The 22,857-nt window shown below is 43.2% G+C and overlaps 1 protein-coding gene across 1 annotated transcript in view; it reads left to right on the top strand.

The window, feature by feature from the left end:
- The window catches only part of spon1b (spondin 1b), a 381,373-nt gene that overhangs the window by 16,676 nt on the left and 341,840 nt on the right, over positions 1 to 22,857 (top strand). Inside the window, exon 6 of the mRNA XM_078549401.1 lies at positions 8,259 to 8,407. Within this exon, the coding sequence (XP_078405527.1) occupies positions 8,259 to 8,407 (149 nt within the window). The remainder of the gene's footprint in view (positions 1 to 8,258; positions 8,408 to 22,857) is intronic.

Raw genomic sequence — 22,857 nt, 5'->3', positions numbered from 1 at the left:
TGGTGCCCTGCAGTATGTGCCAGCTTGGGTTTCCTTGATCATTGTTGTTTGCTGTGTGCTGCACAACTTGACTCTGCAGAGCGGAGAAGACCTGGCAGATGAGGACATCATCCATCATCAAGCCTCCTCAAATGAGGAATCCTATGATGATTCCATGAGGAACATCTGGATCCAGACCAACATGGCGCACCACATTAGGGTCAACAGAGAGTGGGTTCCAGGGAGATGCAGAAGCCCCTGATAATGAGGCGATTCACTTAAAGACCTGGAGCCTTGTACCCACCAGCAATAATGGAAAACCATTTTCCATCCATCAACGCCAATTGGCAAGACTCTGACAGCATCCTGCATAATCACATTATATATGACGTTTTATGTGACTTATTGTTTGGAAAAATGGCAGGCAGAATTATGGAATATGCATTCATCAGTGCAAAAGGAATCTGCTACAAAGTACAGATACTCTGTTTTTAGTTAATGGAAAGTGCTGAGGTTTTGACTAGTTCCAACAACACAGTTTCAACATATTCAGTTTCACCAGCCTGAGGAAGTAGCAAATTAATGTTTAGTAGCTCGATTATGATGTTCTCTTTCCCACTAGTTCAATAGCCATGTTCTGTTTATTCCGAATGCTCCATAGCCATCAGTTATTGTGTAAATGCCCGAACAGCCTTGGGTTGTTCTGTGATTACCATATATACATTAGCCCAAATTTTATGCCCCCTCCTGGAGTGGGCAGGGAGGTGTAAAATCAGGTGACATGGTGGGAGGGTGGTGGGGGTAGGGGCGGCGCTCATGTAACATTGCTTGTTGTTGGGCTGGTGGGTCCCCTCCTGTCTGGCTCCCTGTGCCAACTGGAAGCCCCCCCGCAACCCTCCCCCACATCCACAGTACTCCCCGTCCCTGCTTGTTTGCTCCCACAACCTCCTGATGTTTACCCCCCACCCAAACCCCTTGCCAGGTCCTGCCAGACTGACCACAGTGAAACCTTGTCATCAGGCTCCAGCGATGCCCTTCTTTGGGGGCTGGCTGCTGCTCCCAGTGGTGCTGCTGGGGCTGGAGATCTGTTGACTGTAAAATCAGCTTAGGGCTTTCTGACCACGCAGAGGTGGGCTCACCCTGACTTTTCAGCTGGGGGCTGGGACCACTACCCCTGCATAAAATTCCGGACATTGGCTGTTGTGAAAATACCCCATAGACATCGGTTGTCACACAAATACCCTTGAGAAATTGCTTGTTGTGTAAGTTGTCTTATAGATATGTATCTTCATTGATCATACCACAGAGCAACATCGATCCACAATGCCCTGTCCATTTAATCCAAGTATTTTCTTTTCATACAGAATAATGACACTGATTTAAAACAGAATCACGCTGCATGGCCACACAGAATCAACAGTAGTTGTCACGGTCAGTGTTGATGTTCACTCTGGCTGGAGGTCGCTGAGAGAATCCCATTTCCCTGCCCTTTTCCTCTTATCCTTTTACATCACTCCTTTCCATATTTGTCCATGTGCTGCACAGCATACACTCTGAGAACATATGCAATGTACACAGTGCACACACTGAGAATAACATGCAGCAAGCTAGTTTTTGCAAGCAGTAAGTGTCAGGAATATCAGAAGCCAGGAAGTAAATGTGAAATGAAATTCGATAAATTATACAAATTTGAACTAAAGATGCAGCAAAAGTTCGAGAGTAATTAGTTTCCGTTCTGTGGGTTGCTTAACATATTATCTTTTTGTAAGATGGATTATTGTCCAAATTTGAGTGTTTACTTTCCATCATTTTTATAAAATATAATTTATGGTGTTTTTATATCCAATACATGCACAGCACTGTGCTAAAGCAGACTGACAAGCAGTACCTATTTGACTTTCAAATGACAGAAATATGCCCAACAACTGCTGAGAAAACAATTTTTTGCTGTTGCTTTTGTTCTTCTCTTTGATTCTCCATCACTTCTCTCTATGCAATTCTTGGTCAAATCCCCAAATGACCCTTTGATATCTTGTTTGAGTGACACACCTGGGCAGGATATAGACACCACTTACCTAAAATATATCAAACACTGGCTCCCCAAATTATTGGAGGTTAGGGGTTGCCAACCTTGGTTGGATGTGTTCCTAGAAAGATCATCACATCACTGGTTTCTGACCCCTACAACCAATGGAACAGTTTCTCCCTACCTACTCTGTACAGCCCCTCATGATTTTGAACAACTCTATAAAGTCTTCCCTCAACCTTCTCGAAGGAGAACAACCCCAGCTTCTCCAACCTGCCCCGGTAAAGTGAAGTCTCTCATCCCCTGAGACATTTCCATAAATCTTTTCTGCACCATCTCCAGTGACTTCACATTCCTCATGTAGTGAGGTGCTCAGGATTGGTCACAGTACCGCATTTGAGCCCGAACCAGTGTTTTATAAGGACTCATCATAACTTCCTTACTTTTATACTCTATGCCCCTATTAATAAAGGCCAGGATCCCCTTTACCTTTTTAACCAGTTTCTCAACCTACTCAGCAACCTGCAATAACGTGTGTACGTCCACCCCTAGATCTCTCTGTTTCTGCACGTTTTTAGAATTTATTTTATATTGTCTCCCTTACCAAAATGTATAATTTAACATTTCTCTGCACTACATTTCACTTACCAGGATTATTGGTACTATATGGTTAAACTTAACATCAATCTAAGAAATGACATAACACCAAATAATCAAAATCCATCAATGAGGCCAGGGTGCTTGCGCGGTGATTGGATCAATGCCTGTTTAATTACCATGAAAAATAACCGGATTATTATTGGACTGGAAGGCCCAAAATCAGTATTTGCAAAATATTTTGATTTTACCTTTGAAACTAAGAAATAGATAAAGAAGATCCATAGAAAGAACTTGAATTTATGCATCACCTTTCATGAACTCATGTCCAAAAGTACTTTACAGTTTTGAAGTGTTGTCACTGATGTAATGTAAGAAACGCAGCAGCCAATTTGCACACAGCAAGCTCCCACAATAAAGCAACAAGAAGATGACCAAATCATCAGTTTTTCTTAACTATTGGCCCAAGGCACCGGGGAGAACTGCCCTGCTCATCTTTGAATAGAGCTGTTTACATCCACCTGAAAGGCAGTCTGCATCTGCACGCCAACTATGCAGCACCCCCTCAGCACTGCACTGGGAATGTCATCCAGGACTCTATGAAATTACCTGTATGGCTGTTGATATTTGAGCATGATACAGTGAATGTGCTTCTCTGACATTTCACAGATAGTAATAGACTACCTGTCTGCGTTGACCAGGAATGAGTCCCAGGTGCTTTGAGATCATTGCTTTTATCACACACAAGCCAATTAACAGTTTAACTAATTACCGTCTGAGAAATAGAAAAGCAAATATGCAAAATCAGAGATAAAAAATGGAAGATCCTGTAAACCCACAACATCTGACACACTACGCTCAACAATTCAGAGAGGACCCTGTATCAGAACTTTCAACTTTAACCTACATTTTTCATTCAGGCACCAATATACCTGACAGGCATTTCCATTATCTCTTCTGTAGTCTAGTTTTGTTACTGGTCTCAGAATCCAGATGCATGGACTACTAATCCAGAAGAAAGTGTGTTCAAATCCCATTGTAGGAGTTTGAGAATTTAAGTTCAATAATTAAATAAATAAACACACAAATAAATATCTGGAAATAAAAAGGTGTTGTTGGTAAATGTGATCATGAAGCTGCCAGGTTGTCATTAAATGCATAACTGGTTAACTTTGCTAGCGTGCAGAACAAAATAATTAGGAGCAGGAGTAGACCATTTGGCCTCTCAAGCCTTCTCTACCATTCAATAAAAGCATGGCTGATCTGATTGTGGCCTCAACTCTACTTTCTTGCCTGTCGCCTATAAGCCTTGACTCCCTTGTAAGTCAAAAATCTGTCTAACTTAGCCTTGAATATAAAACAAAAACAGAATTACCTGGAAAAACTCAGCAGGTCTGGCAGCATCGGTGGAGAAGAAAAGAGTTGACGTTTCGAGTCCACATGACCTTCAACAGAACTGAGTGTAGTTAGGAGAGGGGTGAAATATAAGCTGGCTTAAGGTGGGGTCGGGGGGAGAGAAGTTGAGGGTGGGGTGGTTGTAGGGACAAGCAAGCAGTGATAGGAGCAGATAATCAAAAGATGTCACAGCCAAAAGGATCAAAGAGGTGTTGAAGGTGGTGATATTATCTAAGAAAGCGGGTTTTAGTAAACACCTTGTCAAACACCAGGAGAGAAATGGAAAGCAATGAAGGTGAACAAGGCAGAAGAGACAGGCGGAAATCCTGTCGGAGAACAGAGCAATACTTCTTCAAGGAAGGCATTTCTTGAAGAGAAGTGGCAGTCAATTAAACACAGAGATAAAAACAAAAAACTACTGCGGATGCTGGAAATCCAAAACAAAAACAGAATTACCTGGAAAAACTCAGCAGGTCTGGCAGCACCGGTGGAGAAGAAAAGAGTTGACGTTTCGAGTCCACATGACCCTTCAACAGAACTGAGTGTAGTTAGCAGAGGGATGAAATATAAGCTGGTTTAAGGTGGGGGGCGGGGGGAGAGAAGTTGAGGGTGGGGTGGTTGTAGGGACAAGCAAGCAGTGATAGGAGCAGATAATCAAAATATGTCACAGACAAAAGGATCAAAGAGGTGTTGAAGGTAGTGATATTATCTAAGAAAGCGGGTTTTAGTAAACACCTTGTCAAACACCAGGAGAGAAATGGAAAGCAATGAAGGTGAACAAGGCAGAAGAGACAGGCGGAAATCCTGTCGGATATATTCAATGATCCAGCCTCCACTGTTCGCTGGGGGAATTACAAAGATTAATGACCCTCTGAGAAAAGAAATTACCCCTCACCTCCATCTTAAATGGGAGATCCCTATTCTAAAACTGTGCTCCCTAGCTCTAGATTCCCCCACAAAGGGAAACATCCTTTCAGCGTTCCACCCTGTCGAGCCCCCTCTGTATCTTATATGCTTCAATAAGATCATCTCTCATTCTTTTAAACTCCAATGAATATAGACCCAACCTGTTCAACCTTTCCTCATAAGACAATTCCTTTAAGCCAGGAATCAAACAAGTGAACCTTCTCTCAACTGCTTCCAATGCAAACACATTCCTCATTAAATAGGGAGATCGAAACAGTATGCAGTACTCCAGGTGTGCTCTCACAATGCCCTGCACAGTCATAATAAGACTTCGCTACTTCAATACTCCATCCCCCTTGCAATTAAGGTCAACATTCCATTTGCCTTACTAATTACTTGTTGTACCTACCTGCATGCTAACTTATTGTGATTCTTGTAGGACACCCAGCATCACAGCATTCTGTAGTATCCCTCCATTTAAATAAAATTCTGCTTTTCTGTTCTTCCTACCAAAGTCACATTTTCCTACTTATACTTCACCAATTTTTTTGCCTGATTAATTCACCTATCTGTATACCTTTGAAGACTCTTTGTATCCCCCTCACAACATACTTTCCCATCTATTATTGTATTGTCACCAAATCTGGCTACAATACAGCCTGTCTCTTTGTCCAAGTCATTAATAGAGATTGTAAGTAGTTGAGGTCTCAGCACTGATCCCTGTGGCAGCCCACTAGTTACAGATTGCCAACCTCAATTATCCTGACACTCTGTTACCTGTTAGCTAGCCAGTCCTCTATTCATGCTAATATATTACCCCACCCCTCCCAAAACCATTAGGTCTTATCTTGTGTAATTACCTTTTATGTGACACTTTATCAAATGCATTTTGGAAATCCAAATATACTACATCTACTAGTTCCCTTTTATCCACCCTGCTTGTTACATCTTCAAGTAACTTTAATAAATTTGTCAAACACAATTTCCCTTTCATAAAACCATGCTGCTTGCTTGCTTGCATTATGATTTTCTAAATGTCCTGCTACTATTTCCTTAATGATGGATTCCAGCATTTTTCCAATGACAGATGCTAAGATTAATGGCCTATAGTCTCCTGCTTTCTGTTTCCCTCCTTTCTTGAATAGGGGCATTACATTTGCAGGAGTCAATAGAATCAAAGAATTGTTACAGCGCAGAAGGAGGCCATTCTGCCCATCATTCAGTGCTGGCTTTCTGCAAGAGCAATTTATTTAGTCTAACTCCGTTACCTTTGCCCTGTAACCTTGCAATTTTTTTCCTCTTCGGATACATATCCAAGTCCCTTATGAAAACCCCAATTGAACAGCTTCCAATACATCCTCAGTTAGTGCATCAAATTCTAACCATTTACTGCAAAAGAAGTTTTTTCTTATGTCGCCATTTGTTCTTTTGCCATTTACCCTAAATTGGTGCCTTCTAAACAGTGAAGGTGAAGTCTCCGAACATCTTTCTTTATAGGCTGGATTGCCAAGGTGACTTACTGTGGACATTAGTTTGGCTAGCCTTGGTGTTGCAAGGAACCAGAATAAATGGGAGTCTTACCTGGAATCTGTAAGAGGTAGAATAAGTGAATGTTTAAATTCAAAAGCAGTGATAATTAATTCAAACTGATTTTGTTTCACAGTAGCTCCCACATGCTCCTAGGTTATGCAAAAGGTACCTATGAGGAGAGGCTGAGTCGACGAGGTCTATGTTGCCTTGAGTTCAGCAAAATGAGAGATGGTCTCATTGAAACATGTAAAATTTTTAAGGGGCTTGAAAGTTAGATGCTGAGATCATATTTCTCCTGGTTGGGAAATCTAGAACATGGAGTCACAGTCTCAGAATAAAGAATCGTCCATTTAAGATTGAGATGAAGAGAAACATCTTCACTCAAATGGCTGTGAAGCTTTGGAATTTTCTTCCCAAGAGGGCTGTGGATACTCAAGTCGTTGAGCACATTTAAGATAGGAGTCGATAGATTTTTCAGTTCTAAGGAAATCAAGGGATTTGGAGATAGTGCAGGAAGGTGGAGTTGAGGTAGAAAATCAACCATGTTTGAAAGCAGAAATGGTCGACTCCTGCTCCTATTTACTTTGTTCTTATATCTTTATGACATTTCACGAATACACACTTCTCAGATTTGAATGATCTGTAAAATCAATTATGTGATTGGTGGGCAGGTTAGATGAATGGCATCTTTCTATGTTGCCTTTAAACTTGGCACAAAAACACCAACCGGACTTGGATTATTTCAGCCGCATCTCTGGTGGACACTAATCCACTGCAGACAAATTCTCACACTGAGCAAAACAAAAGTGCATAAAAAAAAACATTTTATAAAGGATTAGAAGTAAGCGTCCTGTAGCAGCACATCTGTTTCTCATTGTTCTATCCAGAGGTTGAAGCATAATCATTTATACTCTTGGTGTTAATTATATGCCTGGTGCTTTTGTACCGGGCTGCTTGAGGGGTTGTTTGATTAGAAAGAAAAATGGAGCTCTGTCCCTGCTACTTAAGGTTGTGGCTCATTATGTAGACTAAAAAAGAATTTGCAGCACAGCAACGGGCCATTCAGCCCAACTAGTCTTTGCTGGTGTTTATGCTCCTCCCACCTTACTTCATCTCACCCATATATCCTTCGACTCCTTTTCCCCTCATGTGCTTATTTAACTTCTGCTTAAATGTATCTATACTATTCGCCTCTTATGGAGTTAGCGACCATTCTCTGTAAAGACGTCTCTCCTGAGTTCCACAAGTAGAGGAATCTTCTCCATGTCCACCTTATCAAATTCTTTCATAACCTTAAAGATTATTGTTGGGTCATGCCTCATCTGCCCCTTTTCTAGAGAAAAAAGCCCCAGCCTGTTCAGTCTTTCTTGTAGGGAAAACTGCACTGTTCTGGCATGAACCTACGCACAGTGACAGACAGAAAAAGATCCTCTGGTCCATCCAGCCTGCCTCACACAATGGTAATAGCCTGTTCATCGCAATGTGTACACTCCCTACTCCACCTAAAGCAATGCGATCTCCTGGGAAAGGATGAAAAGCAAATAGGAATGTGGGACCCAGAGTAGGGTTCCAAACCCAAGTCATCCTTGCTGCACTTTCTCCAGTGCCTCGACATGCTTTTCGTAATATGGAACCATTGGTAACTGAGTGATAGAGAGTCATTAATCCCTCTCGCTCGTTTGTTTTTCCTGACTTGAGAAGATTGTTGTGGAGTGCAGTATCTGTGAAAGTGCTGGAGCTTAAAGCTCGCATGCGGGAATGTTTTCTAACCACTCTTCTGAAACATTGAATATCCTCTTTCCTTTTTTATTGGTAACACAACAAGAATTTGCAACGCACTGGTCTGCCATCATCGGAGCATCTCACTCCAAGTCTTATAGGCTATGGGAGTATGGAGGATTTGCCAGCGATGGAGTGAAACAAGTCGCTGAATGGGGCTCCCCTGTGAAAATGGAAGAAGAAATCCGGCAGAAGGTAAGCAAAACTGGGGCGAGGCTTACAATATGCTCAAGACTCTAATTGTAAGTCCACCTGGATTGCTCAGATGGTAGTAAAAAGAACTTTTGATGCAGTCACAAATGTTTGAGCAGCTGGTTTTATTAGTGCACCTACTCGGTAGCTTCAACCTTGATGTGTAATGTACTTGCACTTGGAAAAATTGAATACTAGAGGGATCCCCTTCTGGGAATAAACATGTTGTATAGCTTTTGCTCCCCAGGGTTGTCTTTGGTACTTCTGTTTTATCTAGAGCAAAAGTTTCCGGGGGTCTGAAGTAAAAGCAGCCTTTACATGACCACACCAGTTTAAATGTTTATCAGCCATAGTGAGTGGCTTTACCTGAAGGCTTATCACTCCACCTTTGTGAATTAGAAACATGTGAAGATCAAACTTTAGTTTTGCCTCTATTTCCATACAGCTAATAGTATTACCATTCAACCGTCGCTGTTCATTCATGGTGGGGAGGGACAATGAGGTGAGGTAATTTAATGCCAGTCATTTAGGAGAGGGAATGCAAAATGTTTTAATCGCCATAGTTTTAGTGAAATGCAGGAATGGAGACTTTGTTGCATCAGCACAAAAATTGTATTTTGAGCAGAGTTGGAAATGTGACATTTCCTACGTCACTTGTTGCTTTACAGTAATTCAGCTGCTACATAGGACACTTCAAAAAGCAGAGCCTAGAAAACCACCTTTGACAAATATTAATAGATGTACATTGGATGACTTTGTCCTGTGTCTGTTTGCTTTGAGTGCAGTGACATTATTGTTAGCATTACAACTGTGAACAGATAACTGAAGATATCACAAAGGTCACCCGTAATCATTTCCAGGCCTTGGATTCGCTGTTGTATCCCTGTGGTGGAATGGAAAATTCTCTTCAAAATAGCTTTTGTCAAGCCGTTTACCTCTATGTAAAACTAGTCACAGGTTTCCTGATTGTAATGACTTGATGGAGCGGACAGATTTTAACAAGAAACAGATAACTTTATTACAGAGAGCTTTTCAGGTGCTACATGCTCGATCAGGACTCTCATCAGGAAGCCCCACCCCACCAGGTTGCCTGCACTCAGGGCTGATTGGTCAGAGCCACTCAGAACATCACATGACTGCTGATAGACAGCAGAAGAGGCTATACCCCCAGTTTCTACATTTCCTCCCCCTTTAGTTTTTTTTCAACAATTTCTATTTATAGGGAAACATTGAATATCCAGCAACACATGCAAGTATACAACTTCATGTGATTAAAGATCAGGTCTCCGAGGTGCTCTCCTAATATGTCTAGAGCAACGCACCTCTACCACTTGAGGTTCCTCAGCAGGAACGACAGCATGGTCCTAGAACTGCAGCATGAGACACGTCATTAGGAAGTGGCAGCTCTTGATCTGGCAACACTACAGAGGCATTGAGCATGTCTATTCTAGGTCGATCTATCACCTCAGGAATTGACAGTTCGACGTTAATCACAGACGGAATAGTTGGTTTTTGGAATGTCTCTCTAACACGAATATGATCTATGTGCTTACGAATGATTCTATCTTCCACTTGTACTTGGAAAGATAATGAACCAGCCTCTGAGACAATGGTTACAGGAACCCAACAAGGTCCAGTTCCGAAATTTCACACAAATGCCGTGTCACCTACACTGAACGTGTGAGCTTTGCTGTGCATATCGCATATCAATTTTTGATTACTCTGATTCTGCTCTACCTTCCCCTCTAAATTTGGAAACACCAGACTTAATCGAGTATGTGGGCAACATTTCATCGATAATTAAGGTGGTGATTTTTGAACCCGTAGTTGAATGTGGTGTTGTACAATAACTGAGAAGAAAGTGGGAAAGTTGAGTTTCTAGAGTATCTTCTGATAGCCTTCTCATACCAGACTTGAAAGTTTGTACAGCTCTGTCGGCTAAACCATTCGATGAGGGATGGTAGGGGGCTATTTTAATATGTCTGATCCATTCGGATTCATGAATTTCTGAAACTCTGTGCTGGTAAAGGCTGTATCATTACCAGAAACGATGATTTCAGGTAGGCCATGTATGCTAAAACAGTGACGCAGCTTCTCAATAGCTGTGCTCGATGTTGGTGATTTGACTTCACGCACATCCATCCATTTAGAATGTGCATCCATGATCAACAAAAACATGATACCTAAGAATGGTCCTACATAATCAATATGTAGTCTAACCCAGGTCGACCAGGCCACTCCCATGAATGTAGGGGAGCTGAAACAGGCAACTTCTGTTGTTGCTGACAATGGAGATAGTGCTTGACCATTCTTTCAGTGTCACTGTCAATGCCTGGCCACCAGACATATCTTTGATATGCCTGGATGTGCACTGTGAAGCTCTGACCAAAGTGGATCTCTTCCTTGTGATGGGATGACAACTCTTGATCCCCACAACAGAATTCCATCTTGACAGCTTAACTCTGTTTTCCTGGCATGGAATGGTCTCAGGTCTTCAGATACAGGTGAATTTGACCATCCTTGCAAAACAAAGTCTCTGAATTACGACAATATTGGACCTCTGATTGTCCAATTTCTAATTTGCTTTGCGCACACAAACAAGTAATCCAGGAAATTCAGTAATTACACAACTTCGTATGGAACAGGAGCATGTACAATGCTGTCTGGTAATGGGAGATGACTGAGTTCATCCGCTTTGCAATATGTAAGCCAGGACAGTACATAGAAGTATACGCATATGCAGATAATATTATAGCCTGACGTTGTATTCTTGCTGATGCTATTGGCCGTATGGCTTTGTCCTCGCTGAATAAACCCATTAATAGTTTATGGTCCGACACAATGGTGAAATGTCATCCATGTAGGCACTGGTGGAATTTCTTCACTCTGAATACCACTGATAAACCTTTTTCTAGCTGGGAATAACCCTTCTCAGCTGTGGAGAGAGTTCTTGAGACATAGCCAATGGGCCTTTCTGATCCATTTTCCATTCGATGTGATAACATTGCTCTTACGCCATAAGGAGAGGCATCACATGTTAATACCAACTCTTTCGATGGGTCATAGTGTACCAATAAACATGACGAATGCAACAGTTTCTTTACTTTCACGAAGGCTTCTTCCTGTTGTGAATTCCACAACCAACGGTGATTCTTTTTTAACTAGTGTAATGGTGCTAATGCAATTGATATGTTAGGCAAGAGGTGGCTATAATAGTTGATCATACCCAGGAAAGACTTAAGTTTGGTTACCTTGGATGGCAAGGGTACATCTTTTATTGCCTGAACTTTCTCTTCTACTGGATGAAAACCCACAGCGTCCACCCCGTGACCCAGGTAAGTAACTTCTGGCGCTTGAAATGTACATTTTTCCTTCTTTAACTGTACGCCGGCTTCCATGAACCTTCTTAGCATCTCCTCCAGGTGGTCCAAGTGTTCCGTCTTGGTTGACCCTGTGATCAGAACATCATCTAGGAATAATACCACTCAGGGAAGTCCTTGCAAAAGACTCTCCATTGTCCTTTGGAAGATAGCGCATGCAGACAATACTCCAAAGGGTAGGGCGAGTGTACACATAATGACCCTTGTGGGCGTTAATAGTCACATATTCTCTTAACGTGCTATCCAATTCTAATTGTTGGTAGGCATGGCTCATATCCAATTTTGTATAGGACTTGCCTCCAGCCAGCTTTGCACATAAGTCGTCTATCCTTGGAATAGGGTACTTGTCTAGTTTTGCTGCCTTGTTTATGGTCAATTTATAGTCCCTACAAATGCGTATAATTTGATCAGGCTTAACCACTGGAACTACGGGTGCTGCCCATTCCGAGAATTGGACAGGTTGGATGATGCCCAGTTTTTCTATCTGGCACAGTTCTGCACCCACTTTCTCCTTCAATGCATAAGGCACAGGTCTGGCCTTAAAGAAATGGGGTGTCGCCTGAGAATCCACGTATATCTTGGCCTGCACATGTTTTAACCCCCATAATTCATCCTGAAATACTCTGTCGTATTTGCTTAGCAGTTCAGGAACTCCTCCTGTTTTCAGGTGAAATATCTCAAACCAGTCCAGCTTGACCTTCTATAGCCAGTCTCACCCTAAAAGACTGGGTCCTTCTCCTTTCGCTATCATCACATGCAGCTGGGCTGTCTGTTGCCTGTAAGATACTGGTACTGTGACCATGCGCTTTACCCCCTGAATAGATTCTCCAGCGTATGTCTTTAATTTAACAGTTGTCCACTCCAAGTTTACTGGCTTTCTACCTTCATTAAGGTATTTAAAGGTGTGCTCTCCAACCACTGTAGTTGAGGCACCCGTATCCACCTCCATTGTTAGTCGCTTCTCATTAACTTGGATGTGACAGCAATAGGTTCAGTTTTTACAGCTGTGACGTTGTACAGGGAATAAATGTCAGTGTCGGCAGCTTCAGGTTCTGCTGTATTTTTCAATTTAATCATGTTGGTTTGCTGCTTTATGGGCTGTTTAGATTTTGCCCGGCATTGCCTGACTACGTGACCTTTCTTATGGCAGTAACGACATTCTGCCTCCTTGAATTTACAGGTACCCAGTCCGTGGTCACCCCCACATCTATAACAAATTAACCTTGGAGGCGCTGCAGAAGTGTTTCTACTTGGCCTTTTCATGTTTCTAACAGCGGATATTGCATCTCACTTCAGTGCTGTGGGTCTGGTTTTCACGCCACACCCGGCGGTAGGTTCCCGCCCCACATGAAAAATAGCGCTATGTTGTATGTGTTGCAAAGCCTGTGAGTCTCTCGCATGCTTAAAGTCGATGTCGACCTCGGCGAGTAAACAGTGCTGTATGGCATCATCCTGAACTCCACAAACTAATCAGTCCCACAGCAAATCATTTAATGTGTCGCTGAAGTCTGTGTTCTGTCAACTGCTTTAGGTTTGTTACATAGGTTATGATGGGCTCCCTCGGGGCCCCAAACCTGGGATTAAACTTAAAATGCTGCATTATGATGGATGGCTTCAGCTGAAAGTGCATTTTCACGAGGTCCACCAATTCATTATGGGACTTAGAATTGGGCGAGTTCAGGGCGAGTTCAGGATTCTTTGGTTGGAGCCTCCCTGAACATCGTGTGACCCCAGATAGACAGCAAGAGAGGCTATACCCACAGTTACTATACTGATGTAGATTCAGTCTACAAGTCATATTGATTTTAGTTAATAACTGTTTTCTTACAAAATTGGTGTGGTGGAAACAGATTCAATCATAGCTTTCAAAAGGGTATTGGTTAAATATGAAGAGGCAAAATTTGTAGGACTATAAGGAAAAAGCAGGGGAGTGGGATTAATTGAATTGCTCCTTCAAAGCACAGACACAATGGGCTGAATGGCCTCCATCTGTGCTGTACCATTTCTATGAGTGAATGATTCTCATTGACTGAAGCATTTTGGGACGTCCTGAGGATGTTAAAGATGCTCTAAATGAAAGTCTCTTTCTAGGTCAACCCAAAGAGATTCTGCTTGTTTAAGCATTTCATGTACTGTGTTGCATCAAGTAAAAGGGAACTCTGGGTTAACTGTGGAGCTTGGAACAGATTGGTAACTTATCTCTTTAATTAATTCAAATGTTCAAAACCTAAAATGGAAGTTAGAGGAACCTGAGTAACCCATACATCCAGTGGCTAAGAAATCCCAAATCGACCTTCAAGAGAAAACAATTTATGGCAGACTTTCTGGCATTTATTCCCTATACACTGAATTGAAATCCTATGGTTAATGAAAGTCGGCATCTTCAATCTGAGTAATTTTGCAATTGAAGTCCTTAGAATTAAGGATAATTCTACTCTGAAATCCCAGCTAATCCTCCTATACTTGATTAAATTGAGCCACAACGACACAGAGGCTTTCTTGCTTGGGACTCGAGTGAAGTTGATCTGGTATTAAAACAGTGGGCTTTTGTACCTGTGTTTTTTGAGAACTTTGGCTGTTTGAACTTGTAGGACTGAGGAGAGTGGTAGAATGGGCCTGGACTTCAGTGTAACCAGAGTGCATTGTCTAAAACCCTGTTATCTTTTGTCACTTGGATAGTGCTTTCATTGAGCTTGGCATTCTGGGACAGCTTTGTGCCTTGAGTAATTTAGAAGCTTTGCTGCTGATTTTGATATGTTAAAAGTCTGGATATGTTAACCATTTGACCTGCGCTTGGTCTCTATAGCATGATTGAATTTTAGATTGAAATACTCAATTTACTAACTAGCCCCTGACCTAGTCTGTGGTCTTGGACTCACAAGCCATCTTCCACTCTCCCAGACTACTCTATGGCCAGGATATTGAGGTCGGTGAGCAGGGGGCATGGCACGCTCACCGACGCGTAAAATGACGCGGGATGACGTCGGACGGAACTCCCGATGTCACCCTGCATCATTTCAATTTTCAGGTCGGCGGGGGCGCAGCCGAATCAGCTGTGCGCCCGCCAACCTGTCAACGGCCAATTGAGGCCATTTACAAAGTAATTGAGCTAGTTAATGGACCTGCCCGTCCATTAACTTACGTCCTTAAGGTTGGACAGGCAGATCGGGAGCCCTGGCGGACCTCAGAAAAAGCATGAAACCTCATCCGCGGGCGGGATAAGGTTTCATGTAGGTTTTTAAAAATTTAATAAAAGTTTGAATGAAAGTGATGGACATGTCCCAACTCATGTGACACTGTCACATGAGGGGACATGTTAGGGAAATTTTTATTTTGTGCATTGACCATTTTTAAATTTGGCGCCGATCTCCCTGAGGCAGCACTTAGCCTCAGGGAGATGAGTGTGCTCTTTCGCGCGCATGCGTGAAAGAGCACTTTCCCGGCTGAGGGAATCCCTCACCCCGTCTGCACAGGCAGCGCATAGCACTTCCTGGCGGATGTTACAATGGGTGGGCCTTAATTGGCCCACCCATGTAAAATGGTGGCAAGCTGGACTGCTACCCTCACCTTTTCAACAACAACAAATGATATTTATAGGGCACTTTTTACAAGATACTTCCTGGGAATGTTATTATACAAAATCTGACAGTGAGCCAGGAGATGTTGGGACTGGGGACCAAAAGCTTGGTCAGAGATGGAGGTTTTAAGGAGCAGCTTAAAGGTGTAGAGAAAGATAAAGAGGTGGTGAGGCCTGGATGACTGAGTGTATGGCCACAAATGATGGGGAAAAGGAAGTAAGGGATATGGTCAAGAGATCAAAACTGAAGGAAAGCAGAGATCTTCAGCTCCTAGTCAAGCATAGTACAGGAAGAGTGGGACCTGGAATTGCAACAATTGACTCAATTGCTGGCAATAATACAGTGCTTTCTTGGAAAGCCCAGTAGCCTAGGAAACGTCTGAACTCGGTGCAACTACTCCAATGGGGAATTTATCAACTGGCATCATATCCAAGAGGAATCCCATTCCTCAACTTTAAACATGTAGGCCTAGAAGTTAGTTTCAACCCATTTTCAGCATGACCAACAATTAACTGAACAGAGATGCCTGATGATCAATGAATATTGGTTAAAATTGATGGAAATGGATTAATACATGAGACTGATCCAGTAGATACAATCACGATTTCAAGTTCTCTGAACTTACTGACTAGTTCAAAATGGCAGTTGTGGCAGAGGTTCCATAAAGCAGCTCATTCACCTTCTCAAGGGCAGTTAGGGATGGGCAGTAAATACTGACCTAGCCAATCAAGCCCACACTCCATGAACAGACATCAAAAGAAATGTTATTTTTACAGTGAACGAGGATTTAATATTAAGATTAGAGAGTATTTTTGGAAATGTACAAAGTTCTTAGAAGTTCTTGACAAGGTAGGTGCTGAGAGGCTGTCTTCCTTGGTTGGAAAGTCTAGAACCAGGGCCTACTCTCAGGATGAGGGTTGATCATTTAGGACTATGATGAGGAGAAATTTCCTCACTCAAAGGGTTGCGAATCTTCAGAATTCTTTATCCCAGAGAGCTGTGGATCCTCAGTCCATGAAAATATTCTAGACTGAGATTGAAGGATTTTTGGGCACTGAGGGTATCGAGGGATATGGGGATAGGTTAGAAAATTAGTGGAGAGCCGGCATGATTGTATTGAATGACGGAGCAGGCTGGAGGGGCTGTTGGATTTTGACATTGTTTCATTTCTGTAGAAAGCTCCTTCAGGGTTTGATTTACCCGTTCACACATTGACTGTTCATTTAATACTGTTGATGGCTAAATAAAAGATTGCATAGGTTTGCAGAACTACTTCATGCATTAAACTCAACCCTTGATTGTTGTTTAGCTGATATTGATCTGAGTGAAACATTTGCAAAACTGTGTGAACTTCATCAAAAAAATCTATATCAACTAAAAGTCTAGTGACGAACCCATGTCCTTAATATCCCATCAATCAAAACTTCAGAGTTCTTCAGATAATTGGAGTGAGATCTACTGGCTCAGTCTCATGTATAATGTTCCTAACATCCCATCTATCTTTGAAGATGCAGGACAGGTTGAGAAGTCTTATACGGGATCCTTGGTTTTATTAATAGAGGAGTCATTGGGAGCAATCTTGTGTCCTCCTCTGTGGTGAATTTGGTGGCGGGGGGGGGTCATTTACTCAGGCGGGAAGGTGGCAGGTGGGGACCCACCACCATCCTGATTAAGTCCATGCTGGGAAGACCTGTGGAGAGCCTGCCTGCCCTGCTTCCAATTGAGGCCCAATTGCCCTCTTAAAGGCTTCATCCTGTCGCCGCTGGTATTAATCCAGTGGCAGGCAGGGAGCTCGCCATGTAGGGAGCATGACAAGCAAACCCTCATGTGTTTGCTTGGTCAAAGGCTCCCAGTGCCTGATCAAGGGCCAGGCATCAGATATGGGGTGGGGGGGCTGGTGGGCGGTGCCTCTGAGAACCACCTCCCTGCCCTTGCTGCCAATCCTCCTCACTACCACCACCCCCCCCCCCCCCCCAAAACAACGAGGCTCCCTCCCCACAATCCCCTCCCTACCCCCCAGCCATCACTCACCTGTGCCTGGGTTCCTTCCTGATCTGGGGCCATGAAGGGTATAGCACTGGTCCTCCAACTCCCCACTGCCACTGCTGAGTGCAGAAGAGGTGCCAGTCTCTGATTGGCCAGCTGTTCTCAGTGGGTGGGACTTCTGTCCACAAGGTCTTTGATCTTGGGAGAAGGCCCGTTGTTGTCCTGTTAAGCGCCTGAGTGGCACAAGATGCGGCAGGCCTTCTCGAAAAGAGGTGATGCGAGAGTCCCATTGGCTCTCCAGCCTGTTGTCTCCACAAAATTCTGTCCCTAGAGCCATGGAATCATAGAGTCATTTATGACATAGAAAAACAAAGAAATTATGCTAAATATTATTCATCACTGGTTAGGCCTTAGTTGGAGTAATGTGTCCAATTCTGTGCACCGCACATTTGAAAGGGTCTCAGTTGGTGCAGAACAACAACAACACCAGCTTTTTTTTTATGCAGAGAGTTGTTATGATCTGGAATGCACTGCCTGAAAGGCTGGTAGTAACAGACTCAATAGTAACTTTCAAAAGGGAGTTGGATAAGTACTTGAAGGGGAAGGATTTGCTGGCTATGGGGAAGGAGCGAGATTTATTGGACAGCGCTTTCAAAGAGCCAGTACAGGAATAACGGGCCAAATGACCTCCACCTCAGAGTGTGATTCTATGATTTGGAGTAAGAGAGATTGAAGGGATGGCATGTGCCTCAGAACTTACCTCTGTGTCAGAGCAGTAATAAAAAGAAACCAATACAACCAGATGTCTTGTTCAAGTCCAGAAAGCATAGAACTAGCAGATCAAACTGGGGTAAAAGTTAACGTGAGTCGATAATAGTAGAACAGAATATGCGGCAATGAAGGGATGGCCTTTACCAAAGTCTTCAAGGTTAGAGTTGGAAGAGAAATTGAATTAAAGAGGAAGTGGGTGGTTTGACATTGTCCTTTCCCTTCCGGAGCCTCAGTCTGCTTTGTTTCCGATGGTTGCAAGTGTCTTGTGTGAAATTAATTTGGGCAGTCAATCCAATTCTTAATGGGTATGCACCATCTGCAGAAAACTGTCCCCGGTTTGGCCCTAATTAGAAATCTCATGCAGAGTAGCTGTTGTGGGAAATGGAAACAGGTTACACTTGCTGCAGGTACTGGACACTCTCCTGAGGCTTAATGTTCGAGCAAAGTCAAGGGAACTTTACATCTGGCTATAGGAAAACTTGATGCCGTCAATGGATGTCTTGAAATGGGAAGTGTTCCATTTGTCAGCAATGACATCTTTCACTTTGAAGAGCACACAAAAAAAAACATAATTTATAAAGCCAGCTTTGTTTCATTGGATTGGAATAGATGGCTGCATCAATAAGTCTATGGAATTCTTTCCCTGCTGTGCTTAGGATCATAGAATTGTGTAGCACAGCAAATGGCTATTCGGCCCATCGTGACATACCCACTGTTTGAAGCAGCTGCCTAAATATTCCTATGCCCCTGCACTTTCATCACAGCCCTGAGAATGTCTTTTTATGAGAATTTTCTTATCCTAACTCAGTAAGTTTCTCATTAATGTTTTCTTAGGGCCCTTTGCTTCAGGGTAATTTGTCAGTTAAATCAAACTTATTACATTGTTTTCCAGGAATGAAAAAAATATTTTCTCAAATCAAAGTTACGTAGTTAATGAACTACTCTGCATGAATTCCAATTGCTTCATTAAACTTTTGCTAGATTGATGACTTATTTTCCAGCAGTGTTTTGCTTCCACAAGCAGGAGGAATGTTCTATGCGGTTTTACATAATTTGCAAACATCATGGATATAAATAAAATGATCTCTTAATGCCTGTTCTTAATAATTGGTAATTTTTTATTTAAATTAGTTTTTGGGAAGTGGGTGGTGCTGCCAAGGCTGCAGTTACTGTTGCCCTGAGAAGGTGGTATCTCATCTTTGTTTCACCCCTTCTGGCGCCCATTTAACCTTCTTGTATCCTGCTGTACCCACCCAAGCCCTGGCCTGAATTTCTCACTGAAATATCGACCATCCCCACTCGCACCAAGTCCCATTCATCTAGCAACCCTCTTCCCGTTGATCTATATTTGTTCCAAGTCAGGCAACACCTTGATTTTAAAATTCTCATCTTTCTTTTCAAAGCCCTCCATCCCTACACTCCTCCCTATTTCTGTAATCTCCTCCAGCCTCACAACACTCTGAGGTAACCCTGGCCTCTTGAGTATCCCTGAATTCAGTTACTTCATAATTAGTGGCCATATCTCCAGCTGCCTGGGTGCTTAGCTCAGAATTTCCTCCATAAACCTTTCCATCTCTCTTTCTTCTTTTAAGATACTTCTTAAAACCTCTCTTTGACCAAGCTTTAGGGCATCTGCCCTAATATCACCTTATGTGGCTCAGCGTGTAATTTTGCATTATAGCGCTCCTGTGAAATGCTTTGCAACATTTTATTCATGTAAAAGCACTATATAAGTTGCTGTTTACACCCTCAACCTCTGCACTGATCAACAACTCACAAATGGTGATTTCAGTCTTTATCTTCACTCACCTTGCCCTTCCTCCTCTGATGTCACTGTCCTCCATATAAAAACTCTCCACCTGATATTCACAGTCATTTTCTCAACCTTACCATCGCCAATAGCCATTTGATTGCAGACAGTGTTACTGTTGTGTATTTTATATCTTGGAGCTATGCAGAGATGACCCACCAGCTTATATGCGTTTAACAGGTTTTATTAACAGTGCTTTAAAATGTCTGCTCCATGCTTGCGGCTCTAGCTTCCAACAACTTCTACTTTTCTGAGAGTCCACACCCAGGATAATTAATCAAGCACAGTAAGCATTAATAGTTTACAGACTCACAAAAGCAAACATAGAACAGTGAAGCAATTGAATACTACAGCTACCTTTGACCATTTCCTTGTATCCTTCACAAATCTGTTCCATTACCTTCTGCAACCCTATCCTGACTCTACCCCAAGTCACTAATAATTGCATTTTCAACCTACCGGCTTCCTAACTTTTGGCTCTCCAATTTTCAGGGTATTTGTCAATCCACTCAACCATTCCCTCACCTCCACCTTTGGTGCCTTTGTCTGCAGCAAACCCTGCTACTGTCCCATATTCCCTTTTACTGTATAGTCATCACCTGGAAGCACTGATGCAACTATGGGCGGAATTTTCCCAAATTTGCAATAAGTGCGGTAACGGGCAGGTAAAACAAGGTTTTACCTGCCGGCCGCGATGGCGGGTTTTCATGCCATATCGTCCCAAATCCGTCTCGTTACTTATGTAGTCCCGGGAAACATGCTGTATCCATAGCAGGCAGGCTGTCATTTGCCCACCCACCATCACCACGCCACTGCATCACGTCGGCCCAATGTTTAAAGGCCTGTCATAGAATATCATTGGGAAATATTTTTTCTTTTAAAATAGAGGTTTAGTCTGTGGGTGTGTCTCAACTGGATTAAAGCCAGCTAGTCTGGGTGCTTTGATGTGTACTAGTTTTCATATGTAAGAGAGGTAGAGTGCATTTGCATTTTTTGATCAGAGCATTCCTGAAGGCGAGTGAAACCTGTCACCTAGCTAGCAGAGACAAGCAATATATTTACATTGCTAATAAAATTGGTACTATGAAAGGGGTTTTATTGTTAGAAGAGGCTGGTGATACAATGAGCTGTGCTAGGTATAAGGATAGCAATTTTGTGTGTGCGGAGCAGAGGCAATATAAGATCAAAGTAGTTGTAAACCTACCGTCTCCACAGGAACTAAAGTGAAAGGAACCCCATTTTGAATTTGTACAGTGGAAATGCTTTGCCTGGTGTCTGCTGAAATTCTATGGGTTGCTGTTGCCTTAATGGAGAGATTAGTCTGGGAATTTGTTAAAAGTTATGATAGTAGTAATTTGTAGCTATGTGTATGTGTTTAATGTGTTGTAACGTAATAACATGTTTCATTCAGTTTAAGATAAAAACTTCTTGAGAACTGATGGTCTTATTCCTGAATTTAGAGTTGCATCTCAAACATACCACTTAAAATATAGGTTATGACAGTTGTTTAAAGATTCCCTCTGAGATTTTTAAATAACGCAGCTTTACCGAAAGGCTGCCTCGTAACAAGGCTATCCGCAAGTCCACGTCTCAGTGCTCCGAGCTCACCACCGCTGTACAGGGCCCTGAAACTGAAGAATACTGTAGCTTTAATGCTGGATCTCTCGAGCAACTTTTGGATGCTGTGGAGGCCTGCCAGGATGTCCTGTACCCCCACTCTGGCTGCAGGACGGGCTGCAACGTGACCAATCCGGCTTGGGAGGCAGTGGCCAGCGGTGGCCAACACCAATGCCCTTCAGAAGATGACAGCGTTGCAAGAGGATGAATGATCTCTTCCACTCTGCCAGGGTAAGTCACTCTTTTCATCATTCTAAACTCACACACTCACAAACCCAGCACACATCCAAAGGGTCCACACTCACTGCCGGTTCAAGGGACATCACCATTCACTCCCTCACACTCACCATCATTGTCCTCATCCTGTCCATGCGACCACTTAACACCCACACAGGCCAGGCACATTTATCATCTGGCCTGGCAAGCATCCTGCTTACACTCTCTCCATCTCTATCCATGCAGGCCAAGCTGGCACACAACAAGAGAAAGAGGTCACGGACTGGTGGCGGAATGCTCAAAATCAAGGTCCTCTTGGGCTTTGAAAATAGAGCCATCCAACTGCCCTGCAAGGATCTGGACTGGTCCAGTACCGATGGTGAGGTCGGTGCTGCTCTACCAAGTGAGGATCCAGCAGTGCAACATTCATCAGACAACCATGCTGTGAGTGATGTGTCCTCATTCACAGGCCACTGCCATATACTAATTATCTCTTCGCAGGCACATCTGTCAAACAGCCGACAGAGTCCAGATCCAGGGCCTCCAATCAAGCTCTGAAGAAACCTCTGAAGAGGAATAAGAAGGCACCCTCCCTGAAGTCCCGTCACAGCGCTCACCCACACCCTGCATCAGCGCAGAGACATGCAACTCAGTGGGACCTAGCTTTAGAGTAGCATTGGGATCACAATCTGGTGAGCACATCACATTGTCTGATCCGCAGCAGCTGGAGGCAGGGACTTCCCAGGAGTCCGGCATTCAAGAGGACTGCTGGAGGCCAGAACATTGCTGAGTCTGAGACAGATGACAAGCCTCTGGATTCGGTCATGTCACAGTTGCTGGAGCTGCAAAGGCAAGCTCGGGAACATCAGGAAGGGATGTCTGCTGCACTCCTCAGATTGCAAGGCATGATGGAGGAGTCCATCCGCCTTCAGTCTGAGGTGATAGCGCCAGCATTGCAATGCACCGAGGTCAACACTGGTAGGATGGCGGCCGCCACGGGGACCTTGGTTCAGTACTTCGCTCCTGCACTGCTGCACGGGTTCAACTCCATCGCTGATGCCATAGTTGGCCTCCAACAGTGTGTATGCGAGAGGG

The sequence above is a fragment of the Cetorhinus maximus genome, chromosome 9 (assembly GCF_964194155.1).
Source record: "Cetorhinus maximus chromosome 9, sCetMax3.hap1.1, whole genome shotgun sequence".
Taxonomy (NCBI): Eukaryota; Metazoa; Chordata; class Chondrichthyes; order Lamniformes; family Cetorhinidae; genus Cetorhinus; species Cetorhinus maximus.
This window is presented reverse-complemented; position numbering and strand designations above follow the sequence as displayed.